At 45.1% G+C, this 20710-nt stretch overlaps 1 protein-coding gene across 1 annotated transcript; it reads left to right on the top strand.

Annotated features, from left to right (window-relative positions):
• Positions 1–1535: 1535 nt before the first annotated feature.
• On the top strand, positions 1536–11561 carry LOC309392098 (lymphocyte antigen 6E-like). Its single transcript, XM_081953074.1, has 3 exons — positions 1536–1657; positions 7226–7342; positions 10660–11561. The coding sequence occupies exons 1-3, from the start codon at positions 1606–1608 to the stop codon at positions 10860–10862; spliced, it is 372 nt and encodes a 123-aa protein (XP_081809200.1). The 5' UTR covers positions 1536–1605; the 3' UTR covers positions 10863–11561.
• The last annotated feature ends 9149 nt before the right edge of the window (positions 11562–20710 follow it).

Genomic DNA, 20710 nt, shown 5'->3' with positions numbered 1-20710 from the left:
AGAGCTCTCAGGCTGCCTTGATGCTGACCCTGATTGCCACACAGCCTCCCCCTCTGATTCAGCTGCTGGAGGGGCTGGCAGCTGAGAGGTCACAACATGTGATATGGGTGCAATGCCATCTTCCTGGGATATTTCATGGTTTCATGTGCATGATACAAAGCCTGTCACTCTCCAGAAAATATTTCCAACTTTCCCAGCATTCTTCTCTTCCCTCTTTCATGTACTAGAAGGTAGCGATCATGTCACCCCTAATTCTTTTCTTTGTTAGGCTAGATATAACTAGTTTTCTTACCATTCCTTGAACGATTAATCCTGCAAACTTCTTATCATCCTAGTTGCTCTTCTTTGCACTGTTTCTAGGGTTTAGAATAGAATAACAGAGTTGGAAGGGACCTTGGAGGTCTTCTAGTCCAACCCCCTGCTCAGGCAAGAAACCCTGCACCACTTCAGACAAATGGCTATCCAGCATCTTCTTAAAGACTTCCAGTGTTGGGGCATTCACAACTTCTAGAGGCAATTTCTGTTCCACTGATCCATTGTTCTCACTGTCAGGAAACATCTCCTTAGTTCCAAGTTCTTTCTTGATTAATTTCCACCCATTGCTTCTTGTACTACTTTGGAGAATAGCTTGACTCTCTCTTCTTTGTGGCAACCCCTGAGATATTGGAACACTGCTATCCTGTCTCCCCTGGTCCTTCTTTCTATTAAACTAGACATACCCAGTTCCTGCAACCGTTCTTCATATGTTTTAGCCTCCAGTCCCCTAATCATCTTTCTTGCTCTTTTCTGCACTCTTTCTAGAGTCTCCACATCTTTTTTACATTGTGGTGACCAAAACTGAATGCAGTATTCCAAGTGTGGCCTCACCAAGGCATTAAAAAAATGGTATTAACACTTCATGTGATCTTCTATCTGTTGATGCAGCCTAGAACTGTGTTGGCTTCTTTGGCAGCTGCCGCCCACAGCTGGCTCATATTTAAATGGTTGTCCACTAGGACTCCAAGATCCTTCTCACAGTTACTACTATTGAGCCAGGTACAACATATACTGTTCCTTTGTATTTTTGCTTTTCTTGCCTAAATGTAGAACCTTACTTTTTTCACCACTGCATTTCATTTTATTAGATGGCGCCCTGTCACTTCTCTCACTTCTTTTGAATGTAACAACCCCATTTTACAATGTTCAAATATGATGGTTTCCATTCAAAACAGTGTTTCTCAACATCACTGCAAAATAATACAAAAGGAAGGAGCCTCGCGGACCGATGCAAATTCGCCTGACGAGGTTTCCATTTCAAACACTTCCCAGCCAAAGGGAGGGTATCATTCTCACACGATAACAACGATAAAACCCACAGTTGCTAGATGGTTTCTGACAAGCTCCAGCGTGCTCTACAGGTTTTCTTTGAAAATCACCACAATGGTACAAAACTGCCACACACACACACACACACACACACACACACACACACACTCACTATATCCTTCGGCAATGGTGCGTTCCTCCCAGATAAAACGGCCTTAAATGTGCAACGTCTTTCCCACCGGTGAGAAGTTGTGATCATGTCGGTGTAGCTGCCTCTTCCATGGGATCCTGGGGGCCACAATGAAGCATTGGATACTTCTGCTCTTGCTGATGATCTTTGGCATGGAAAGAGGTGAGTGTGGCCCCCAAGAGATTCCTGAGATTGAAGAAAGCATGAGAGGGCCTTGAAAATGAACTCAGAAAATGCTGTAGCGCAGGGGAGTCAAACTCGATTTCATTGAGGGACGCATCAGGGTTACGTTTGATCTTGGAGGGGGCAGGGGGCGTGGCCAGCTTGCTATCACAGGACTTCCCTCAGACCCTCCCTCGCTCTCATTATAATCTCTTTCCTTCCTTCCTTCCTTCCTTCCTTCCTTCCTTCCTTCATTCCTTCCTTCCTTCCTTCCTTCCTTCCTTTCCTCCCTCCCTCCCTCCCTCCTTCATTCTTCTTTTTCCTTCCCTCCTCATTTTTTCTTCTTCCTTCCCCTTCTTCCTTCTTTTTCCTTCCTTGCTCTCTTCCCATCTTCCCTTCTTTGTCTTTCCGCTTTCCTTTTCTTCTTTCCTGCCGCTTCTTGGAGGCTCAAATGCAAAAGGGGAAACGTTTCTCCAATTCCTGTCCTTTCTCACAGTCTTTCTCCTTGGATGCAAACTGCAACTCCCAAATACAGTTGAGAATTGGAGGTCATGGAAGACCTGCCTAGTCCCCGTCTGGGTTCCCTGAAGTCACGGCCCCCTGCCCGCCAGCCAGGCCAACTTCAGGGTTGTGTTTGACCTTGGGGGGCTGGGGGGACATGGGTACAGTGGGCATGGCCAGCTCGATATCATTCATGTCAGGGCACCTGTGGTGGCCAAATGCTAAAGCAGGATTTCCCTCAGACCCTCCTTCACTCTCATTATAATCTCCTTCCTTCCTTCCTTCCTTCCTTCCTTCCTTCCTTCCTTCCTTCCTGTCTTCCTTCCCTTCTTTTCCCTTCCCTCTTCATTCTCCTTTCTTCTTCCTTCCCCTCTTTCCTTCTTTTTCCTTGCTTGCTCTCTTCCCATCTTCCCTTCTTTTTCATTGTCTTTCCACTTTCCCTCTCTCCCCTTTCCTGCCCCATCTTGGGTGATCCAGTGCAATTTTCTCCTTTTCTTTTGTTTTTAGTTTCTTTGGCTAGCCCCTTCCAGCAAAAACGGAGCTTGTGGGGCTGCGTGCTCCCCTCTGGGCCCTGTTTTCGGCAGCGAAATATCCTTTGCCAGCGAGGAGGGCTGTGGGAGTCTGTTGGGGCCAAAAACAGAGCCCAGGAGGGTGACATGCCATTCTTCATGTGTTTTAGTCTTCAGGCTTTTAATCATCTTCATTGCTCTTATTTCCACTTTTTCTAAAGTGTCGACATTGTTTTTGTGATGTGGTGACCAAAACTGGATGCCATATTCCAGGTGTGGCCTTACTAATGTTTTGTTAGTTCTGAATCAACTTGATTGGTTCTGAAACCCAGAAGGACCCCAAATGAGAGAAGACACAGCGCCAATGATGATATCAGCAGTTTGTCAATAAATCCTAGGGCAGCTGATGAGCTTCTTTGAAGTTCTGGTTCAGCCACTCTTATAGTAAGGCAGGGGTCCGTCTTATGACATCAAAGCATCCCTGTGTGCTCCCCTCTTGCCATCCCCTTCTCAGTCTAACCTGGTTGGAAATGTTCCTCCTACAAGCCTCAGGTGACGTCCTAGGAAGCTCCAAACGTGGAGCAGATTGGTAAGTTTTACTGGCATTTCCTGATCTGATTAACAGGCAAAAGTTAACTTGCCCAATGCTGCTGTCAAGGAAGAAGGATGGTATCCCCTCGAGCAAAGCTGGAGAGGTAGTTGGATCACCCAGGCCTGCCCTTCCTTCATTGCAAAAAAAACCCCGTTGTTCTGGGAAAGTATGAAAATTGTAGGTGGAAGGTGCAAGGTAGGTAAGGAAGGTGTGGTCTTCCCGTCCTACACATTCGCTTCTCCAAGGTTTAACAACGCAAAGCTTGGGGATGGGTCTATCACTGGCCAATCATGAATCTCCATGTTCATATTGCAACATGATGTCTAACTGGTGTTGCCTGAAAGGGCGATGATCCTGCCCAAGAGATGGTCCGGCCATGATATACAATGATATATTCGAATAACAGAACGACACGGTCCTTGGAGGTCTTCTAGCCCAGCCCCCTGCTAAGGCAGAAAACCCTATACCAGTGATGGCCTTTTTGTACTCATGTGCCAAAAGCATGCGCATGCCCATGCCCATAATACAATGCGCACGCAGGTGTGAAACCCCCCACCACCACATCCCGTTTTGGACCTAGTGGGCCTCCCTGAAGCCTCCTGGGAGTAAAAAAAAGGGGTGTGGTGGCACCCCTCCCCTGTGCTCCCTGACGCCCCCCTCGCATGCCTTCGCTGTTACAGGTGTTACGTTGATCTTGCATTCATCTCCATTGTTCAGTGATGCATTTGCTGCCACTCTAGGATTTACCTCCATAGGCATCTTTGAGGCACTTCCTATTCCTCTTGGATATGTATATAGTTATATCCTCATGGCTTGTAGTGTCTTTTCAGAGACCTGAAAATCAGCAGGCTGGCGGGAGGCGCATGTACATGCCTGGTGGAGCTCAGCTGGGTGCGGGCTGGCGGGCTGGCAGAGAGGCTTCCATGTGCTACATGTCAGGGCAGCCTCCAGCAGTAACCAAGAAAGAAATCACTCAAGTCCATTTTTCAGAATTAAGAGCACTTTTACTGGTTATGAGTAGATAGCAGCTAGCAAAGCAAGATCTGAGGCAAAAGCGCGCGCAATCATGGATATCAATATGTGACCCAGCTCCCTCCCCCTGGTAACCCCAACCCCCAGTCCAATCCGCACACCCCACAGGTGTCATGTGGGCTGCAGCTTCAAAACCCATCATCAGGTTGGTATGCCAGACGGTTGGCCTTGGCGGCAATTCCATTATCTGCAGCATGCGCAGTAGATGGTGAGAAAATGACTCCCTTCTTCATTCACTCCTGTGCTCAAGCTTCCCCTCCCAAATACCATTTATCTCCCCCCTCCCCGTTTCAATGGCAGCCGAAAGCGAGCAGCAAAGCAGAAGCTGACATCACCTGTGCCATTGGTTCGCCATCATGGCCCTATTCCATTTTAGACAAATTGTTCTGTCCCCACTGCACGTTAGTCTGTATCAGTGGTGGGTTCCAGATTCCATTCCAACTGGGTGGGTGTGGGCCCTTTGGAGCACCGTACCAGAATGGTATCCGGTGCTCCGGGCAGGATCTGGTACGCCCATCCCGGGGCGTACCTGCTGCAACCCACCACTGGTCTGTATGCAGCAAAACATGCAGCTAAACCCACCTATCCTCCAATAAAACAGACCGTGTGCATAGATCCGAATGCTTTTATTGAAAGAACAGGATATGGGGAAACTGGGGAAAACAGGGATAGATACAATGAGAAAACCAAATACAAGATAGACAGCATTGGGTTACTGCTGGACATAACAATTAATAAACACAAGGAATTCCAATCTCACCAGCAATGTTCTGTGTGTGGGATGTGAGTTTGTCCTCGGGTGACCATGTGCCACAGATGAAGATGGATTTTTCCTTGTGCTCCTCCCTTCTCCCAATGCTAAAGGAAATGGAGTCTGGCTTCCCAGCACGCACTTGGTTTGAGAGTGATGGGTAAATGGTTTCAGTCGGCTTCAAACAATATACTTGGTATTTGTCTCTCCGGATACTAGATGGGGTTAGAGAGCAACAACAGTATATAAAAGTTGTATGCTGGGGCATGACACAAATGGCTATCCAACATCTTCTTTAAAACTTCCAGTGTTGGAGCATTTACAACTTCTGGAGGCAAGCTGTTCCACTGATTAATTGTTCTAACTGTCAGGAAAATTCTCCTTAGTTCTAGGTTGCTTCTCTCCTTGACTAGTTTCCACCCATTGCTTCTTGTTCTTCCCTCAGGTGCCTTGGGGAATAGTTTAACTCCCTCTTCTTTGTGGCAACCCCTGAGATATTGGAGGACTGCTAGTCCTTCTTTTCACTAGACTAGACAAACCCAATTCTTGCAACCATTCTTCACATTTTAGCCTCCATTCCTCTCATTCTCTTTGTTGCTTTTCTCTTCATTGTTTTCAGAGTCTCAACATCTTTGTTTATATCAGGTTATGTCCACATTTATAGAATGGAGAGCTGCTCCTTCTGATGGAAACGTCTACAGCAGACACAGAGCGTGGTGGAAAGACCACAATTTGTCAATCATTTTAACGATCCCCAGCTGTCTTGGTTTGTTCTACCTGCCAAGAGCAGCCCTTGTGGTTTAGGCTTGGCTTTGTCTCATTTATCAAGACAGCTTCCAGGATTTTGAGCAAATATACCCTGGCTTTTAAAGGGAAGATTGATGGGACTACCACGCGCTCATAATGCTTTAGTCTCCAGACTAAATCATTTCTTGTGGTGCTGGATCTCAGACTCTAGCCCACCGTTTCCCAAGCTCACCAATTTTAAGATGTGTGGATTTCAACTCCCAGAATCCCCCAGCAAGTGTGGGATAAAAGTGTCCTTGTGGTCAGTCATTCAAACTCTGGTCATGTCACATTTGGACTACTGCAATGCGCTCTACATGGGGCTAGCCTTGAAGACTGCTTGGAGGCTTTAAAAAGGGCATCATGGGCACTTCTTGGGGTCCCTAGGATGACTCCATGTTACACCTCTGCTCCGTGAGCTGCACTGGCTACCGATGTTCTGACCTAGGCTTCCCAAAAGCACGAAGCCAACTCCTCGTCCTGATAAAACCCCTTTTATTTAGTTTAAAGTGAATTCCTCTCCAGCAAAGTCCCGGCCGACAGTCTTTCAAGAGATTTCACAACCACAAACCTTTATCAGGCTTGGAGAGCTGCCAGGTCGATATCTTCTAAACACCATGCTGTAGCAGCAATTACTTGGCAAGAAGTCAAGATTGGATTCCACTCTCCTGACCTTCCCCAAGAGCTGAAGATGGGGTCCCAATGGGGGACCATTACCTTAGAGGTGGTTGACAAATTAAGGGGCCATACCACCCACCCCTCTGTGCATGCTGTTCCTTCACTCTTCATCTTTTAATTTGGGACTTCTATTTTTATTGTTTTAGAGATATTGATATGTCACGACTTTAATCTTTTTTATGCTGTGAGCCACTCAAGGTCGTTTCATTACGAGATGGGTGGCAAATAAATCCAATAAATAAATAATTTCTCTATTACAGAAAATGTTCTATAAAGCATTTAATAAGTGTCCTTCCCTTCTTAATCCCTCCCCTTCCCTTTTCCCTTCCCTTCCCTTTCTTTCTCTTCTTCATCCCTTCCCTTTTCTCTTCCCTTCCTTCTCTTCTTCATCCCTCCCTTTCCCTTTTCCCTTCCCTTCTTCTTCCCTTCTTTTCTTCATCCCTTCCCTTTTCTCTTCCCTTTTCTTCTTCATCCCTTCCCTTCTTCTTCCCTTCTCTTCTTCATCCCTTTCCTTTTCTCTTCCCTTCTCCTCTTCATCCCTTTCCTTTTCTCTTCCCTTCTCCTCTTCATCTCTTCCCTTCTTCTTCCCTTCATTTCTCTTCTTTAACCCTTCTCTTCCCTTTTCTCTTCCCTTCCCTACTTCATCCCTTCCCTTCCCTTCTTTTCCCTTCCCTTCCCTTCTTCTTCCCTTCCCTTCTTCAACCCCTCCCTTTCCACAGCTTTCTCCTTATATTGTTTCAGATGCGATAATGTAAAATCCCATGCAGATTGCTCCAGCTCCATTAGATGCTCCGACATGGAAAAATTCTGTGCGTCACAAACCCAGCAAGGACCCGGTAAGACTCAGAAAGCATGATGAGTAAGCAGGAACTTCAATAGGGCTAAGAGCCACTTCCTTGGTAGAAGTGAAGGAGATTGGAATAGGGAGAGGTAAGAAAGAAAACCTCCAAGAATCCGAAAGAGAGCCAGAAATTTGAACAATAATTTGTCCTTTGAAGAAAATTCACAGGAATCAATCAAGTTGAGCATAGGGCGAGTGGCATTGTTAAGCAGAGTGGAGTAGCAGCTGCCTCTTATGATAACTGCCACCTAAATAAAATAATAGAGAATAGAATAGGAATAGGAATAGGAATAGGAATAGGAATAGGAATAGGAATAGGAATAAGAATAAGAATAGAATAGAATAGAATAGAATAGAATAGAATAGAATAGAATAGAATAGAATAGAATAGAATAGAATAGAATTCTTTATTGGCCAAGTGTGGTTGGACATACAAGAAATTTGTCTTTGGTGCATCTGCTCTCAGTGTATCCTGTTTTCCTGAAAATAAGACCTCCCCAGATAATAAACCCAATTGGGCTTTTGAGCGCATATGCTAAAATAAACCCTCCCCTGAAAATAAGCCGATCCCGAAGATATTGCAACATAGCAGCAGCCATGAGGTGACCATGCTCGCCTCCTTCTGCACCCCAAAAATAATAAGAACTCCCCCCAAATAAGGCCAAATAAGACCTTATCGAAACAGCTTAAAATACATTCATCAAGGATCATAAGATGCAACACTTAGTGAAAGGGATAGGTTACTAATAAGCAATCAAATTATACTAGGAAACAAATAAAACAATATACATTTTAATGATACAAGCAACATGTTTATAGTCATAAGTGGGGAGAGATAGGTACTAGGAAGGAAGATAATAATAATAATAATAATAATAATAATAATAATAATAATAATAATAATAATATTACAGTCTTAGCAAATAATTTGACAGTGTTGTGGGAATTAGTTGTTAAACAGAGTGATGGCATTCAGGGAAAACTGTCCTTGTGTCTAGTTGCCTTGGTGTGCAGTGCTCTATAGCATCATTTTGAGGGAAGGAGTTGAAACAATTTATGTCCAGGATGCGAAGGGTCTGTAGATAATTTCACAGCCCTCTTTTTGACTCGGGCAGCGTACAGGTCCTCAATGGAAGGCAGGTTGGTAGCCATTGTTTTTTTCTAAAGTTCTAATTATCCTCTGAAGTCTGTCTCTCTCTTGTTTGCTTGCAGAGCGAAACCAGAGAGCAAAACCAGAGTCTGTGCAGATGACAGTCTCAATACTGTATTTTTCAGAGTATAAGACGCACCGGAGTATAAGACCCACCAAATTTTGAAGAAGCAAATTTTAAAAAAAGTTTTTGCACTCTGCAGGGCTCCCAAAAACGGTCCATTTTTTGCCCCCCAAAAGGCATGCATAGCCTTTTGGAGGCTTATAGAGTGCTCCTGGGGGCTGGGGGCAAAAAATGGCCTGTTTTGTGATCATTTTTGCCCTCCCCAGCCCCCAGGAGCACTCTGGAAGCCTCCTAAAGGCTATGCACGACCATTTTTGCAAAGGAAGCAGGGTTTGGGGAGGCCAAAAGTGCTGTATTCAGTGGATAAGATGCACCCAGATTTTCACCCTCTTTTTTGAGGGGGGGAAAGGTGTGTCTTATACTCCAAAAATACGGTAATTCCTTTGTAGAACTGAATCAGCAGCTCCTTGGGCAGTTTGAGCTTTCTGGGTTGGTACAGAAAGAACATCCTTTGTTGTGCTTTTTTGATGACAATTTTGATGTTAGGTGTCCATTTTAAGTCTTGAGATATGATCCTACAAACCTGAAGGCAGTGGTCCCAATGGAATAGGTTTAACCATCTGCCTAAGACTTGGGAGTGGGCTTCTTGTTCCTTATCTCGTGCAATCCCGTCACTTCTGTTTCCACTGATCGTCAAAAGCAATTTGAAGCCCTGGTGGCACAGTGGTTAGAGTGCACAGTATTGCAAGGTGACTCTTTCCACTGCCATGAGTTCGATCCTGACTGGCTCAAGGTTGACTCAGCCTTCCACCTTTCCAAGGTGGAAATGAAATCCAGAAAATGTGAGATTTTATGTATTACGAAAAGCAAAGAGTTTCGTTACAGAGGGGTAGTTGCAGAGAAAACGGGGTGTGGAAGGGCTGTTTTTATAAGGGAGCTTGTCCTTGCTGTGGGTCTTGAGGAGGGTGGGTGTGTTTGCATACTGGCTCTAGGGTGACACTTGACGGTTGTAGGAGTGTGCATGTGTTGACCCCAGAGAAAGTGTGATTAAATCAAAGGATGTGGATTGGGTCCCATGGTTTGAACTGTGAGTGTTATCATTACGTTTACTTTGTGTTCACTGACATCTCTGTGTTGGCTTGTGTGGGTTTACAATGTGAAATAAGTATTTAATTCATTTTTATATTTGTATAGTCTAAACGATATTGGAGGCTGTTAATCTGTAACTTTGTGGAGACCCAGGCCAGCTAACATATGATTCCTTTTGCAATATATCTAACACAATTAGATAAATTTATACAGGTTTCCCACACGTTGGGGCCTGCCAGATTCTAAATTTGGCAGCAGATTCAGACAATGAGGAAGTTGGGGAGGAACCTGGGATGGTCCTCAAGTCTGGGGAAGGCTCTGACGAGGGCTCTGTGTTGGAGGCAGAGAGGGGGCCAGGGCAGTCTGACAGTTATCAGCTGCCTTCAGAGTCAGACATCAGTGGGGCAGGAGAACAGCTGGAGCCTGTTCCCAGTGTGCGCATGCGCAGAGTTGCCAGACGAAGGGAACAGCTAAAGATCAGGGGTCAACCTGGGAGTAAGGTCACAGGTCAGTGGTGGGTTTCAATTTATTTTACTATTGGTTCACTTGTGCACATATGCACAGAAGCATCTGAGTGGGTGAGCGGAGCCTCCTGCCATCACCACTACCACTTAAATTGGCAGAAACCCACCCCTGCCACAGGTGGACAATGAATGCCCCCTATCAGAGGAAATAAAAGAGGAGCGAAATGGGAGTGGAGTTTGCAGGAGACAATTAATTAACTTAATTGGTTCATAACTCTCCGAGACTCCTTGCTAAGTTTTGCAGATCTCGGCCTGGCAGCTCTCCCAACCAGATAAGGTCTGTGATTATAAATCCTCCCTTGAAAGACTTTGTGGGATGTGAATGAGCAGAATTCACTCTAAATTCATAAAAGGGGTTTTTGTCGGGACCCGGAGTTTGCTTCATGCTCTCGGGAAGCCACACTACAAATATACAGTGCTCTGTCATACAGATATGTCTCTTCTCTCTCTCTCGTTCCAATGCTTGTTTGTTCTTCTCTCTTTAGGGGAAGAACTGATGATTAGCAAATGGTGTTCCCCGAAATGCTCCCAATTCAGCCTGGAAATCCAAGGATCCAACATCTCCTCACAGTGCTGTCAAACGGATTACTGCAACAGCACTGGTCCCAGTGGCTTGCAAAGCAGTGGTGTCCTTGTGATGGGGGGCATCCTCATCAGCTTCTTCTACATCTTCCAGAAAGGGTTGTGATGGGGGGACAGGAGGAGAAGGGAGGCCTGGGATGGGTCTTCAGATCTCTAGATTTCTTCAGTGTCTACACACACAAACACACACACACACACACACACACACGGTTCCTTTGGCTAGTGAGGGAAGACACACCCACCAGTCCCCTAGAAGAATGAAATATTTTGAGAAACATTAAAAAGGAAGAATATTATATTTCCCTGAATGAGAAATGGAGAAACGTGATCTTGGGAAGCAGCCCCCACCTTCCTTAATAGCCCCAGCAGATATTTTGCACCCACTAAGAAAGACTGGGCCACCCTACCTACAAAACAAAAGGCCTCCAGGGTGATGGGATTAAGACCTCACCCTCCAGCACATAATAGGATTAAACCAGTGGTGGGTTTCAATTTTTTTTAGAACCTCTTCTGTAGGTGTGGCCTGCTTTGTGGGAGTGGGTTGCCGGCCATGTGACTGGGTGGGAGTGACTTGCCAGCCATGTGACTGGGTGGGCATGGCCAACTTGTAAAATGTGGTGAAACTCACTTAACAACGCTCTTGCTTAGCAAACAAAATGTTGGCTCAGGAACTCTGGTATTTGAAGCACGCAAGTCTTAAAGCTGTCAAGTTACAAGACCCTTGCACCCCTAACCCTTTAGAAAAAAAAACCCAGGGGTGTTCAAACTTGACAGCTTTAAGACTTGTGGACTTCAACTCCCAGAATTCCTCCTCTCACTCTTCATCTTGATGATGTGTGGATGGGCGGGGGGAGGGACCTGGAACCGGTTCTAAACAGCACTGTAGATTTGTGGAACCTCTTCTATGGAAGAGGTTAGAACTGGCAGGAACCCACCCCTGGATTAAACCATTAAGACAACAGAGCTCACTACATTGCTCAATCTCCTAAGGACATTGCATCACCCCTGGCAAACCTCAAGCCAACTTAGCTCAGACAAGCATGACCCTTACATGGCCCCATGGGAATCTGACAACAGGCAATAGAATACATGTGTATATTCAGAAAAATATGGCAAAGGGGTTGTAGGGGACTATCTTTATTTATTAAATGTATTCGCTGCCCATCTCACCCGGCGGAAAGTTTGCTTGACGACTGCATGTTCCATTTTGGAACTGCAGTTAAGTTTTTGAACAACCATGGCAAAAAACCCCACTCCACATAATCCTCCCTCCCAGTTTCCCACAGTAGAAACTGCGGCAGGCCTGAAATCCAACAAGAAAAGATGGCTTGCAGGCATGACATACTTGTTGCTGCAGAGGAACAGGAAGCTCAAGTGCAAAGTCCAAGAGAAGATATAAATCCCTCCCCCCTCTCAACTCCATGTGGTCAGCTGTCCAGAACACAAACCCATATGATTCTGCCTCATTAAACCATCTTTCCAATCAGCCTCCGTGTTTCCAGTGTCTTCGTCTTGGCAAGGAACTGAACCAGGTGGAATTTCTCCTAACACTAGTATTCCCCTCACTGGCTATTCTCTCAGGAATGCTGTTTGCAGCAACATTTCTCAACCTTAACAATGTGGGGGACTCTAGGAGTTAAAGCCCACTCATCTTAACATTGCCACGGTTGGAAAAAGACTGTTTACAGGATCAAAGCAGATTATATTCAATGTAGAAATGGAATTTGCGATAGAAAATATATATATATATATATATATATATATATATATATATATATATATATATATATATATATATATATATATATATATATATATATATATATATATATATATATATATATATATATTGAAACTACAGGGTCAAAACAGGGGAGATCGCTGTTTCCATTTGAACTGAGATTCTGATGATTTTCCGATTTTTCATCTCAAGCAAATCTTCTGAATTTATTATTTGCTTTACACAAGTAACTGTGAAAGGGATCTTGGAATCCTAGTAGACAACTATTTAAATAGGAGCCAGCAGTTTGCAGCAGCTGCCAAAAAAGCCAACACAGTCCTAGGCTGCATCAACAGAGGGATAGAATCAAGATCACGTGAAGTGTTGATGCCGCTTTATAATGCCTTGGTAAGGCCACACTTGGAATACTGCATCCAGTTCTGGTCACCACGATGTAGAAAAGATGTGGAGACTCTAGAAAGAGTGCAGAGAAGAGCAACAAAGATGATTAGGGGACTGGAGACTAAAACATATGAAGAACGGTAGCAGGAACTGGGTATGTTTAGTTTAATGAAAAGAAGGACCAGGGGAGACATGATAGCAGTCTTCCAATATCTCAGCGGTTGCCACAAAGAAGAGGGAGTCAAACTATTCTCCAAGGCACCAGAGGGTAGAACAAGAAGCAATGGGTGGAAACTAATCAAGGAGAGAAGAAACTTAGAACTGAGGAGAAATTTCCTGACAGTTAGAACAATTAATCAATGGAACAGAAGTTGCCTCCAGAAGTTGTGAATGCCCCAACACTGGAAGTTTTTAAGAAGATGTTGAACAATCATTTGTCTGGAATGGTATAGGGTCTCCTGCCTAAGCAGAGGGGTGGACAAGAAGACCTCCAAGGTCCCTTCCAACTCTTAATATTCTGTTTTTTTTTTTAAATCAATATTGATCCTTCACAGATGATGGTGCCTGATGAAGACACTGCTGAAGCAGGGGTCTCGAAAAACTCTTTCCAAAGTGGTGCAAAGCTCTGGTAGAATAAAGGTTGTTTGTCCAATCTAGTGGACAAACTGCTAGTTTAAGCCCAGTGTTAGTTTTCTCAACGAAGCTGTAATTCAGAAAGCAATAAGGTTAAAAAATAAAATAAAATGAGCTATGAAGTTTTGCTCAGTGCAAGGGTGTCCTCTAGTGGGCAGAGTCAAAAGTGCAGATGACAGAATCTTTTGCTCTATACTTTGTTTGCTAGAAGCACAGATAAGGACACCAGCGGTGCCAAAGGTGCATTTTCAGGAGGCAACTGGACTTTCTTGTTTTTTTTTCTTTTGAAGATGTTTCACTTCTCATTCAAGAAGCTTCTTCAGCTCTGACAGGATAGTGGGGGATGGGTTATTGGGGAGCTGAAGAAGCTTCTTGGATGAGAAGCAAAACGCCTTCAAAGAAAAAAATAGGGGTGGGGGGACAAGAAAGTCCAGTTGCCACCTGAAAAAGCACCATTGGGACAGATTTTTTAAAACAGATTAACAGATGGCAGATGTCCAGTCTCTTCTTGAAAGCCTCCAGGGATGAAGCTCCCACAATTTCCGAAGTCAACTTCTGTTCCATTGATTGATTGTTCTCCCTGTCAGAAAATTCCTCCTTATTTCCAGGTTGAATCTCTCCTTGATCAGTTTCCATCCGTTATTCCTTGTCCGGCCTTCAGGTGCTTTGGAAAATAGCTTGACCCCTTCCTCTCTGTGGCAGCCCCTCAAATATTGGGAAACTGTTATCCTGTCTCCCCTGGTCCTTCTCTTCATTAGAGTAGCCAGGCCCAGTTCCAGCAACCGTTCATTGTATGTTTTAGCCTCCAGTCCCCTAATCATCTTGGTTGCTCTTCTCTGCACTCTTTCTAGAGTCTCAATATCCTTTACAGATTAACAGAGTTGGAAGGGACCTTGTAGGTCATCTAGACCAACACCCCCCTTCAAGCAGGAGACCTTACACCATTTCTGACAGATGGAAGTCCAGTCTCTTCTTGAAAGTCTCAAGTGATGAAGCTCCCATGACTTCTGAAGGCAAATTCTGTTCCATGGGTTGATTGTTCTCACTTGCACGCCGAACCGACACTAATACCAGTAACAACCCACCTCTGAGTAGGACAGAGACGGTAGGCAGGCTGGTGCCAGTGGTGGGTTCCGGGCTATACAGCCCAGTAAAGGCGTACTGGTGGCAGCTGGAAGCAGTGGCCACTGTACCGGAATGGTGTTTTGTTGGGCCCACCTGACCACCTGGGTTCCTTACCACTTTTTGAGGGAAATGGGCCGACTGCGCATGCATGCCTGCGCAACCTCCACTGAGCAGCTGGGGCATTGCAGGGCAGTGGCATATGCATGCATGCGCAGGGCACATGCCCAAAGTCGAAGCCCTGTCACATCGCAGCATACCAGTTGTAATGGGATCCGGAACCCACCACTGGCTGGTGAGCTTATGCATACCCCCTTTATGGACCTGTTAGGAATGGGGTGAGGTCCACGGTAGATGTGGCATTATCTTTTTACACATTAGGAGAAATTTCCTGACAGTGAGAACAATTAATCGGTGGAACAGAAGTTGCCTCCAGAAGTTGTGAATGTTCCAACACTGGAAATTTTAAAGAAGATGTTGGATAACCATTTGTCTGAAGTGGTGTAGGGTTTCCTGCCTAAGCAAGGGGTTGGACTAGAAGACCTCCAAGTTCCCTTCCAACTCTGTTATTTAATTCATTAGCCTGGAGCTAAAATAGAAAGCTCTCCAGCAATTTAGCTAGCTGAGAGAACATACTTTAAGGTTACCAATGACCTTAAGTTCTTTGCTGTCTAAGATCACGCTTGGAATCCTGCAACCAGTTTTGGTCACCAGATTGTGAAAAAGATGTTGGGACTTTGGAAAGAATGCAGAGAAGATCAACTAAGTCTGTTAGGGGATTGGAGACTAAAACGTATGGAGTACGGTTGCAGGAATTGGGTTTGGCCAGTCTAGAGAAAAGAAGGAGTAGGAGGGACATGGTAGCACTATTTCGGTATTTGAGAAGAAGGTGTAGGAAGTTATCACCCAGCCCTCCCCCAGAAAAATGAAATATTTCCCTGGATGTGAAAATGGAGAAACATGTTTTAAAAGACAGAATAGCTCCCTGCAGCTTCATTCTGTCAATGAGCCATTAAAGCCTGAGCCAGTCCCTTTACATAATAAAGAGTTCTCCCCTTCAGCTCCAGGGGGATGGGATTAAGGCATGATAATATTGGCCCTTTACCCATCTCACCACAGGGCATCTGAGAACTCAACCAAACCTGGATTGAAAACGCAGCCTAGAGAGTTGCCCCTGCATGGCCCCATGGGAGTCTGACAACCAATCAGAAGACAAGCTCAAGATCAAAGGCCAGAGAGGACATAAAACCAGGGAATTTCAGCATCTCAGTCCTTCCATCTCTTCTCTTCTCCACCCAACATTGAAGCATGTGATCACCTTTTCTGTTCAGGACTCAAGCCATGTGGTCCTGTCCACCATTAAAACCATCTTTCCAAGCAGCCTCCATGTCTCCAGTGTCTTTTTCCCCACTTGGAGCCCAACCCAGAAGGACATTTCTTTCGACAAAGGGATCAACTTATTTTCCAAAGCACCTGAAGGCAGGACAAGAAACAATGGATGGAAACTAATCAAGGAGAGAAGCAACCTGGAATTAAGAAGAAACTTCCTGGTAGTGAGGACTATTAATCAGTGGAACAACTTGCAACCAGAAATTGCAGGTGCTCCATTCCTGGAGGTATATGAGAATAGACAACCAGTATAGTGTCTCATGCTCTAGCAGGGGGTTGGACTAGAAGATCTTCATGATCCCTTCCAGCTCTCTTATTTTGTTGATTAGTCAGTGGAACATCTTTCCTCCAGAGGTTGTGGTGCTCTAACACTGCAGGTTTTTCAGAAGATAATAGACATCCAGTTGTCGGAAATGGTCTCCTGTTCCAGGACTAAAAGACCTCCAAGGTTCCCTTCCAACTCTGTTATTTTACGTTCTATAAACCAGTGTTTTTCAACCTTGGCAACTTGAAGATGTCTGGACTTCAACTCCCAGAATTCCCTAGCCAGCATTCGCTGGCTGGGGAATTCTGGGAGTTGAAGTCCAGACATCTTCAAGTTGCCAAGGTTGAAAAACACTGCTATAAACCATAAAAAGTGTTAGAATATTCATGACTGGGAGAGACATGGGAACAAGGTCAGCCAATGAATAGGCATTGCAACTACGTCAGCCAATGGGAGCTTAAACAGATCTGAGTCTGTGCTGAGAATCGAAACTGAAACCTCTCTGTCTGCTCTGAACTATGAGATGAAACTGTTCCCTCCTGCTTGTCTTTTGCTTGTAACTTCTACCATGTGGAAAGAATCTAGTATTGGTATTCATCTGTTATTATATATAAAAGAAGTTAACGAATCCAGCTGAATCAGTTATCTGTGTGTGCTTACTGGATTTGATTTTTCTGACAAAATGGTTATAAACTTTAGCAATGAACTTCCGACAAATCCACCAAGCCTCCCAGTTTTACACAAAGCTTTAGGCCTTGTTCCTTAATTTCATGCTACTCTTGCTAAGCATGCCTTGTGTATTTTGGCACCATTAAATTATGTACTTGATGGTATGTCAAATATATGTTTGACTTCCTTCCTTCAGCCCTGTCTAGAGCCTGAACTTCCTGCTTTCACACCTGTGTAAGCTATCCGGAGGCACTTTTCCAATTGCTGGTGTCACACAGAAACAGAGACGAACAAATGACTAAGGGTACATCCTTAAGCTGACTAAGTAGCTTATTGAATAGGATTTTAGTCTGGCACAGCTTTTTAAAGGGCCATTCTTTTAAGAGGCATTTAAATATTATTGTCCATGCTCTACTCCTCCATATTCAGTACAATACAATACAATACAATAGTAGAGTTGGAAGGGACCTTGGAGGTCTTCTAGTCCAACCCCCTGCCTAGGCAGGAAACCCTATACCGTTCTAGACAAATGGCTATCCAACATCTTCTTAAAGACTTCCAGTGTTGGGGCATTCACAACTTCTATTCATGTCAAAAAGGACAGGAGGAAGATGAGAAGACCAGAAGGAGTACCAATTAATCAGTGGAACAACTTGACTCCAGAGGTTGTGGAGGATTTTAAGATTGGACAACCATTTGACTGAAATAGAAGAGAAGAGAAGAGAATAACAGAGTTGGAAGGGACCTTGGAGGTCATCTAGTCCCATTCCCTGCTTAGGCAGGAAACCAAATACCACTACAGACAAATGGTTATCCAACATCTTCTTTAAAACTTCCAGTGTTGGAGCATTTATAACTTCTAGAGGCAACTTCTGTTCCACTGTTTAATTGTTCTGTCAGGAAATTTCTCCTTACTTCTAAGTTGCTTTTCTCCTTGATTAGTTTCCACCCGTTGCTTCTTGTCCTGCCTTCGGGTGCTTTGGAGAATAGTTTGACTCCCTCTTCTTTGTGGCAACCCCTGAGATATTGGAAGACTGCTATCATGTCTCCCCTGGTCTTTCTCTTCACTAGATTAGCCATGTCCAGTTCCTGCAACCCTTCATCGTATGTTTTAGCCTCCAGTCCCCTAATCATCCTTGTTGCTTTTCTCTGCACTCTTTCTAATGCCTCAACATCTTTTTTATAGAGTGGTGGTCAAAAGTGGATTCTAGGTGTGGTCTTACTAAGGCTTTATAGAGTGGTATTATTAGTACCTCCCTTGATCTTGATTGCATCCCTCTGTTAATGCAACTTAGGATTGTGTTGGCTTTTTTAAGGCTGCCGCTGCACACTGCTGGCTCATGTTTAACTGGTCTTCTAGTCCAACCCCCTGCTCAAGCAGGGGACCCTACACCATTTCAGACAAATGGTTGTCCAAACTTCCAGTAATGGAGTGCCCACAACTTCTAAAGGAAAGTTGTTCCACTGCTTGATTGTTCTCCCTCTCAGAAAATCTCTGCTCATTTCTAGAATACATCTTCCCTTAATCACTTTCCATTCGTTTGTTCCAGGTTTGTTTTGTTAATACCATCTCTTATCCACCCGTCATTTCATTTTGGAAGCAGGGAATAAACCATGGTTCTGGGGAGAGCAGCTACTACCGGTCATAGAATCCATGAAACTGGGAGGTACAGATCAAATCACAGGGTTTCTTGGAGTGGTTGTTCCTAATTGCTGAGAGATTGACACAGCCGATTCTGAATTGTGGAACTGAGGAAGCATAATAATACCCTTGGTAGTTGTCTAATAGAGGACTGTTGAAACTCATTATGGATTCTAAGGATGAGTCGGTATATGAAACTCCATAATGAATATGTACACATCACTAGATGCCAGAAACTGATGGGCTCCTATACAGTATGTGCCTGCAGCTTCCTGCTAGAACATATCATCAAAGGTTGAGCTCACAGCCAAGAATCTTCTGAGCTTTATCAGAGAAGAACTACTAACACATTTGAATCTGGCAATTCTGAACTTGCCATACTCCATAAAGTTAAAAAAAAAAAATACTACATTCCAAAGTGGTATTCAGCCGGTTCGGACTGGTTTGTCTGAACCAGTAGCAGAAATCACAAGTGGGCCCTCCCACCTGCCCCAGTTCTATGCCGTCCTATTTAGACACATTTTTGAGGCCCGGGGGCATGCGCGGAAGGCACACCTGCGAGCAAAATGCATGCACAGAAGGTGTGTGTGTACCCGCAAAGCGAGTGTGCCTGGGGCCAACCGTTAGTAACAAAATGTGAAATCCACCACTGACCACATTACTGTCCAGTATCCCACACTGGAGCGAGGGATAGGGAGGGGGGACTAGAGATAGTTGGGGTTGTGTAGTCAAAATTAAATACTTTCTCTTGGGAACCAAGGATGTTCTCACACCTGGCCGGAGGAAGGAGGAGTGATGTCTCCAGGCCAGTGGATGCTGCTTTGATTGGACCTTGATTGGACTGATTGATTGGGGTTGAGGGGGGGAAAAACATTTATTTTAATTAGGTAAAAACCACGGGGACCTTCAGAGACGGTTTTCACCAGATCCGTGCCAATGTGTTATTTCCAATAAAGCTATTCTTTGAGGAATCTACCTGCCTCGGAGTTCTTGCTTGCAATGGATCTGTTACTTGAAACCCTGACATTAAACCAACTCCCTATCCCTCGCTCAGTGACGTGCGGTGAGGTTTATAGCTGGTGAGGCAGCAATTTTTTTAGACTTGTGGACTTCAACTCCCAGAATTCCACAGTCAGGCATGCTCAGTTGCGACCTGCCGCCCTCCGCCCTGGGATTCAGCCACAGCACCGCCTGCCAGAGCTGCGCGGAATCCGGGGCGCGCTTGTCGGGCGAGGGCCGCGCAGGTGGGGAGCGGACGGAGCGGAGGAAGCCTCTCCCCCCCCACCCGCTTCCCACACCCGAAAGAACAAAGGGAACCTCTGCCGCCGCCCAGGCAACCTGGCCAGCCTCTCTCGCGGCGGCTCTCTGGTGCCGAGCTTGGGAGTCCCTGGAGGAGCTGGCGGGGGCTGCAAGCACCGCAGGCTGGACTGGAGCCTCGAGTCTAGGGCAGCGAGTCATTTGATAGGAAACTTGCCTCTTGGAAGGAATGACTCGGCTTGGCTCCTGCTTTGTCTCTCCTGCCTCTTCGCTTCTCCGTTCGGTCGTTGGGCGGCAGATTGAAAGCGGGAGACAAACTGGGTCATTTCTCCCAAAAGGCAAGTTTCCCATCGAATGACTCGCTGCCCTGATGATGAGAGGTTAGGCTGTGCCTCACTTGCCTCACCTGACTGCACATCACTGCCCTCGCTCCAGTGTGGCAGCACTGAAACTCCAATATGGCTTCGGCCAGGTCTGTTTCCGGGTTGACAACTACTACAACTTAGGAACAGTCTGTAGGTAGCCAGAATAATAGAATGACAAGAGTTGGAAGGGACCTCGGAGGTCTTCTAGTCCAATATGCTGCAGGAGGCTTTATAGCAGGAGTCTCCAACCTTGGCAACTTTAAGACTTGTGGACTACATCTCCCAGAGTTCCTCAACCAGCTTTGCTGGCTAAGGAATTATGGGTGTTGAAGTCCACAAGTCTTAAAGTTGCCAAGGTTGGAGACCCCTGCTTTATAGCATTTCAGACAAATGGCTCTCCAATTAAAACCCTCAGGGTTCCAAGTAGCACCCCAATGAAAGAAGACTTCAAGGCTTGAATTTCCTCAAAGTTCCTTTTTAGTAGAGATGT

Source organism: Natrix helvetica (genome assembly GCF_964273705.1).
Source record: "Natrix helvetica genome assembly, chromosome: 4".
Taxonomy (NCBI): domain Eukaryota; kingdom Metazoa; phylum Chordata; class Lepidosauria; order Squamata; family Natricidae; genus Natrix; species Natrix helvetica.
Note: the sequence above shows the minus strand (reverse complement) of the source record. Positions and strands in the feature narration are given on the sequence as shown.

Coding starts and splice junctions, on each gene's coding strand:
- LOC309392098 (XM_081953074.1), top strand. CDS start 1,606: ATGAAGCATTGGATACTTCTGCTCTTGCTGATGATCTTTGGCATGGAA. Junction 1,658..7,225: donor GATCTTTGGCATGGAAAGAG/GTGAGTGTGGCC, acceptor CCCTTTCCACAG/CTTTCTCCTTATATTGTTTC. Junction 7,343..10,659: donor ACAAACCCAGCAAGGACCCG/GTAAGACTCAGA, acceptor TTCTCTCTTTAG/GGGAAGAACTGATGATTAGC.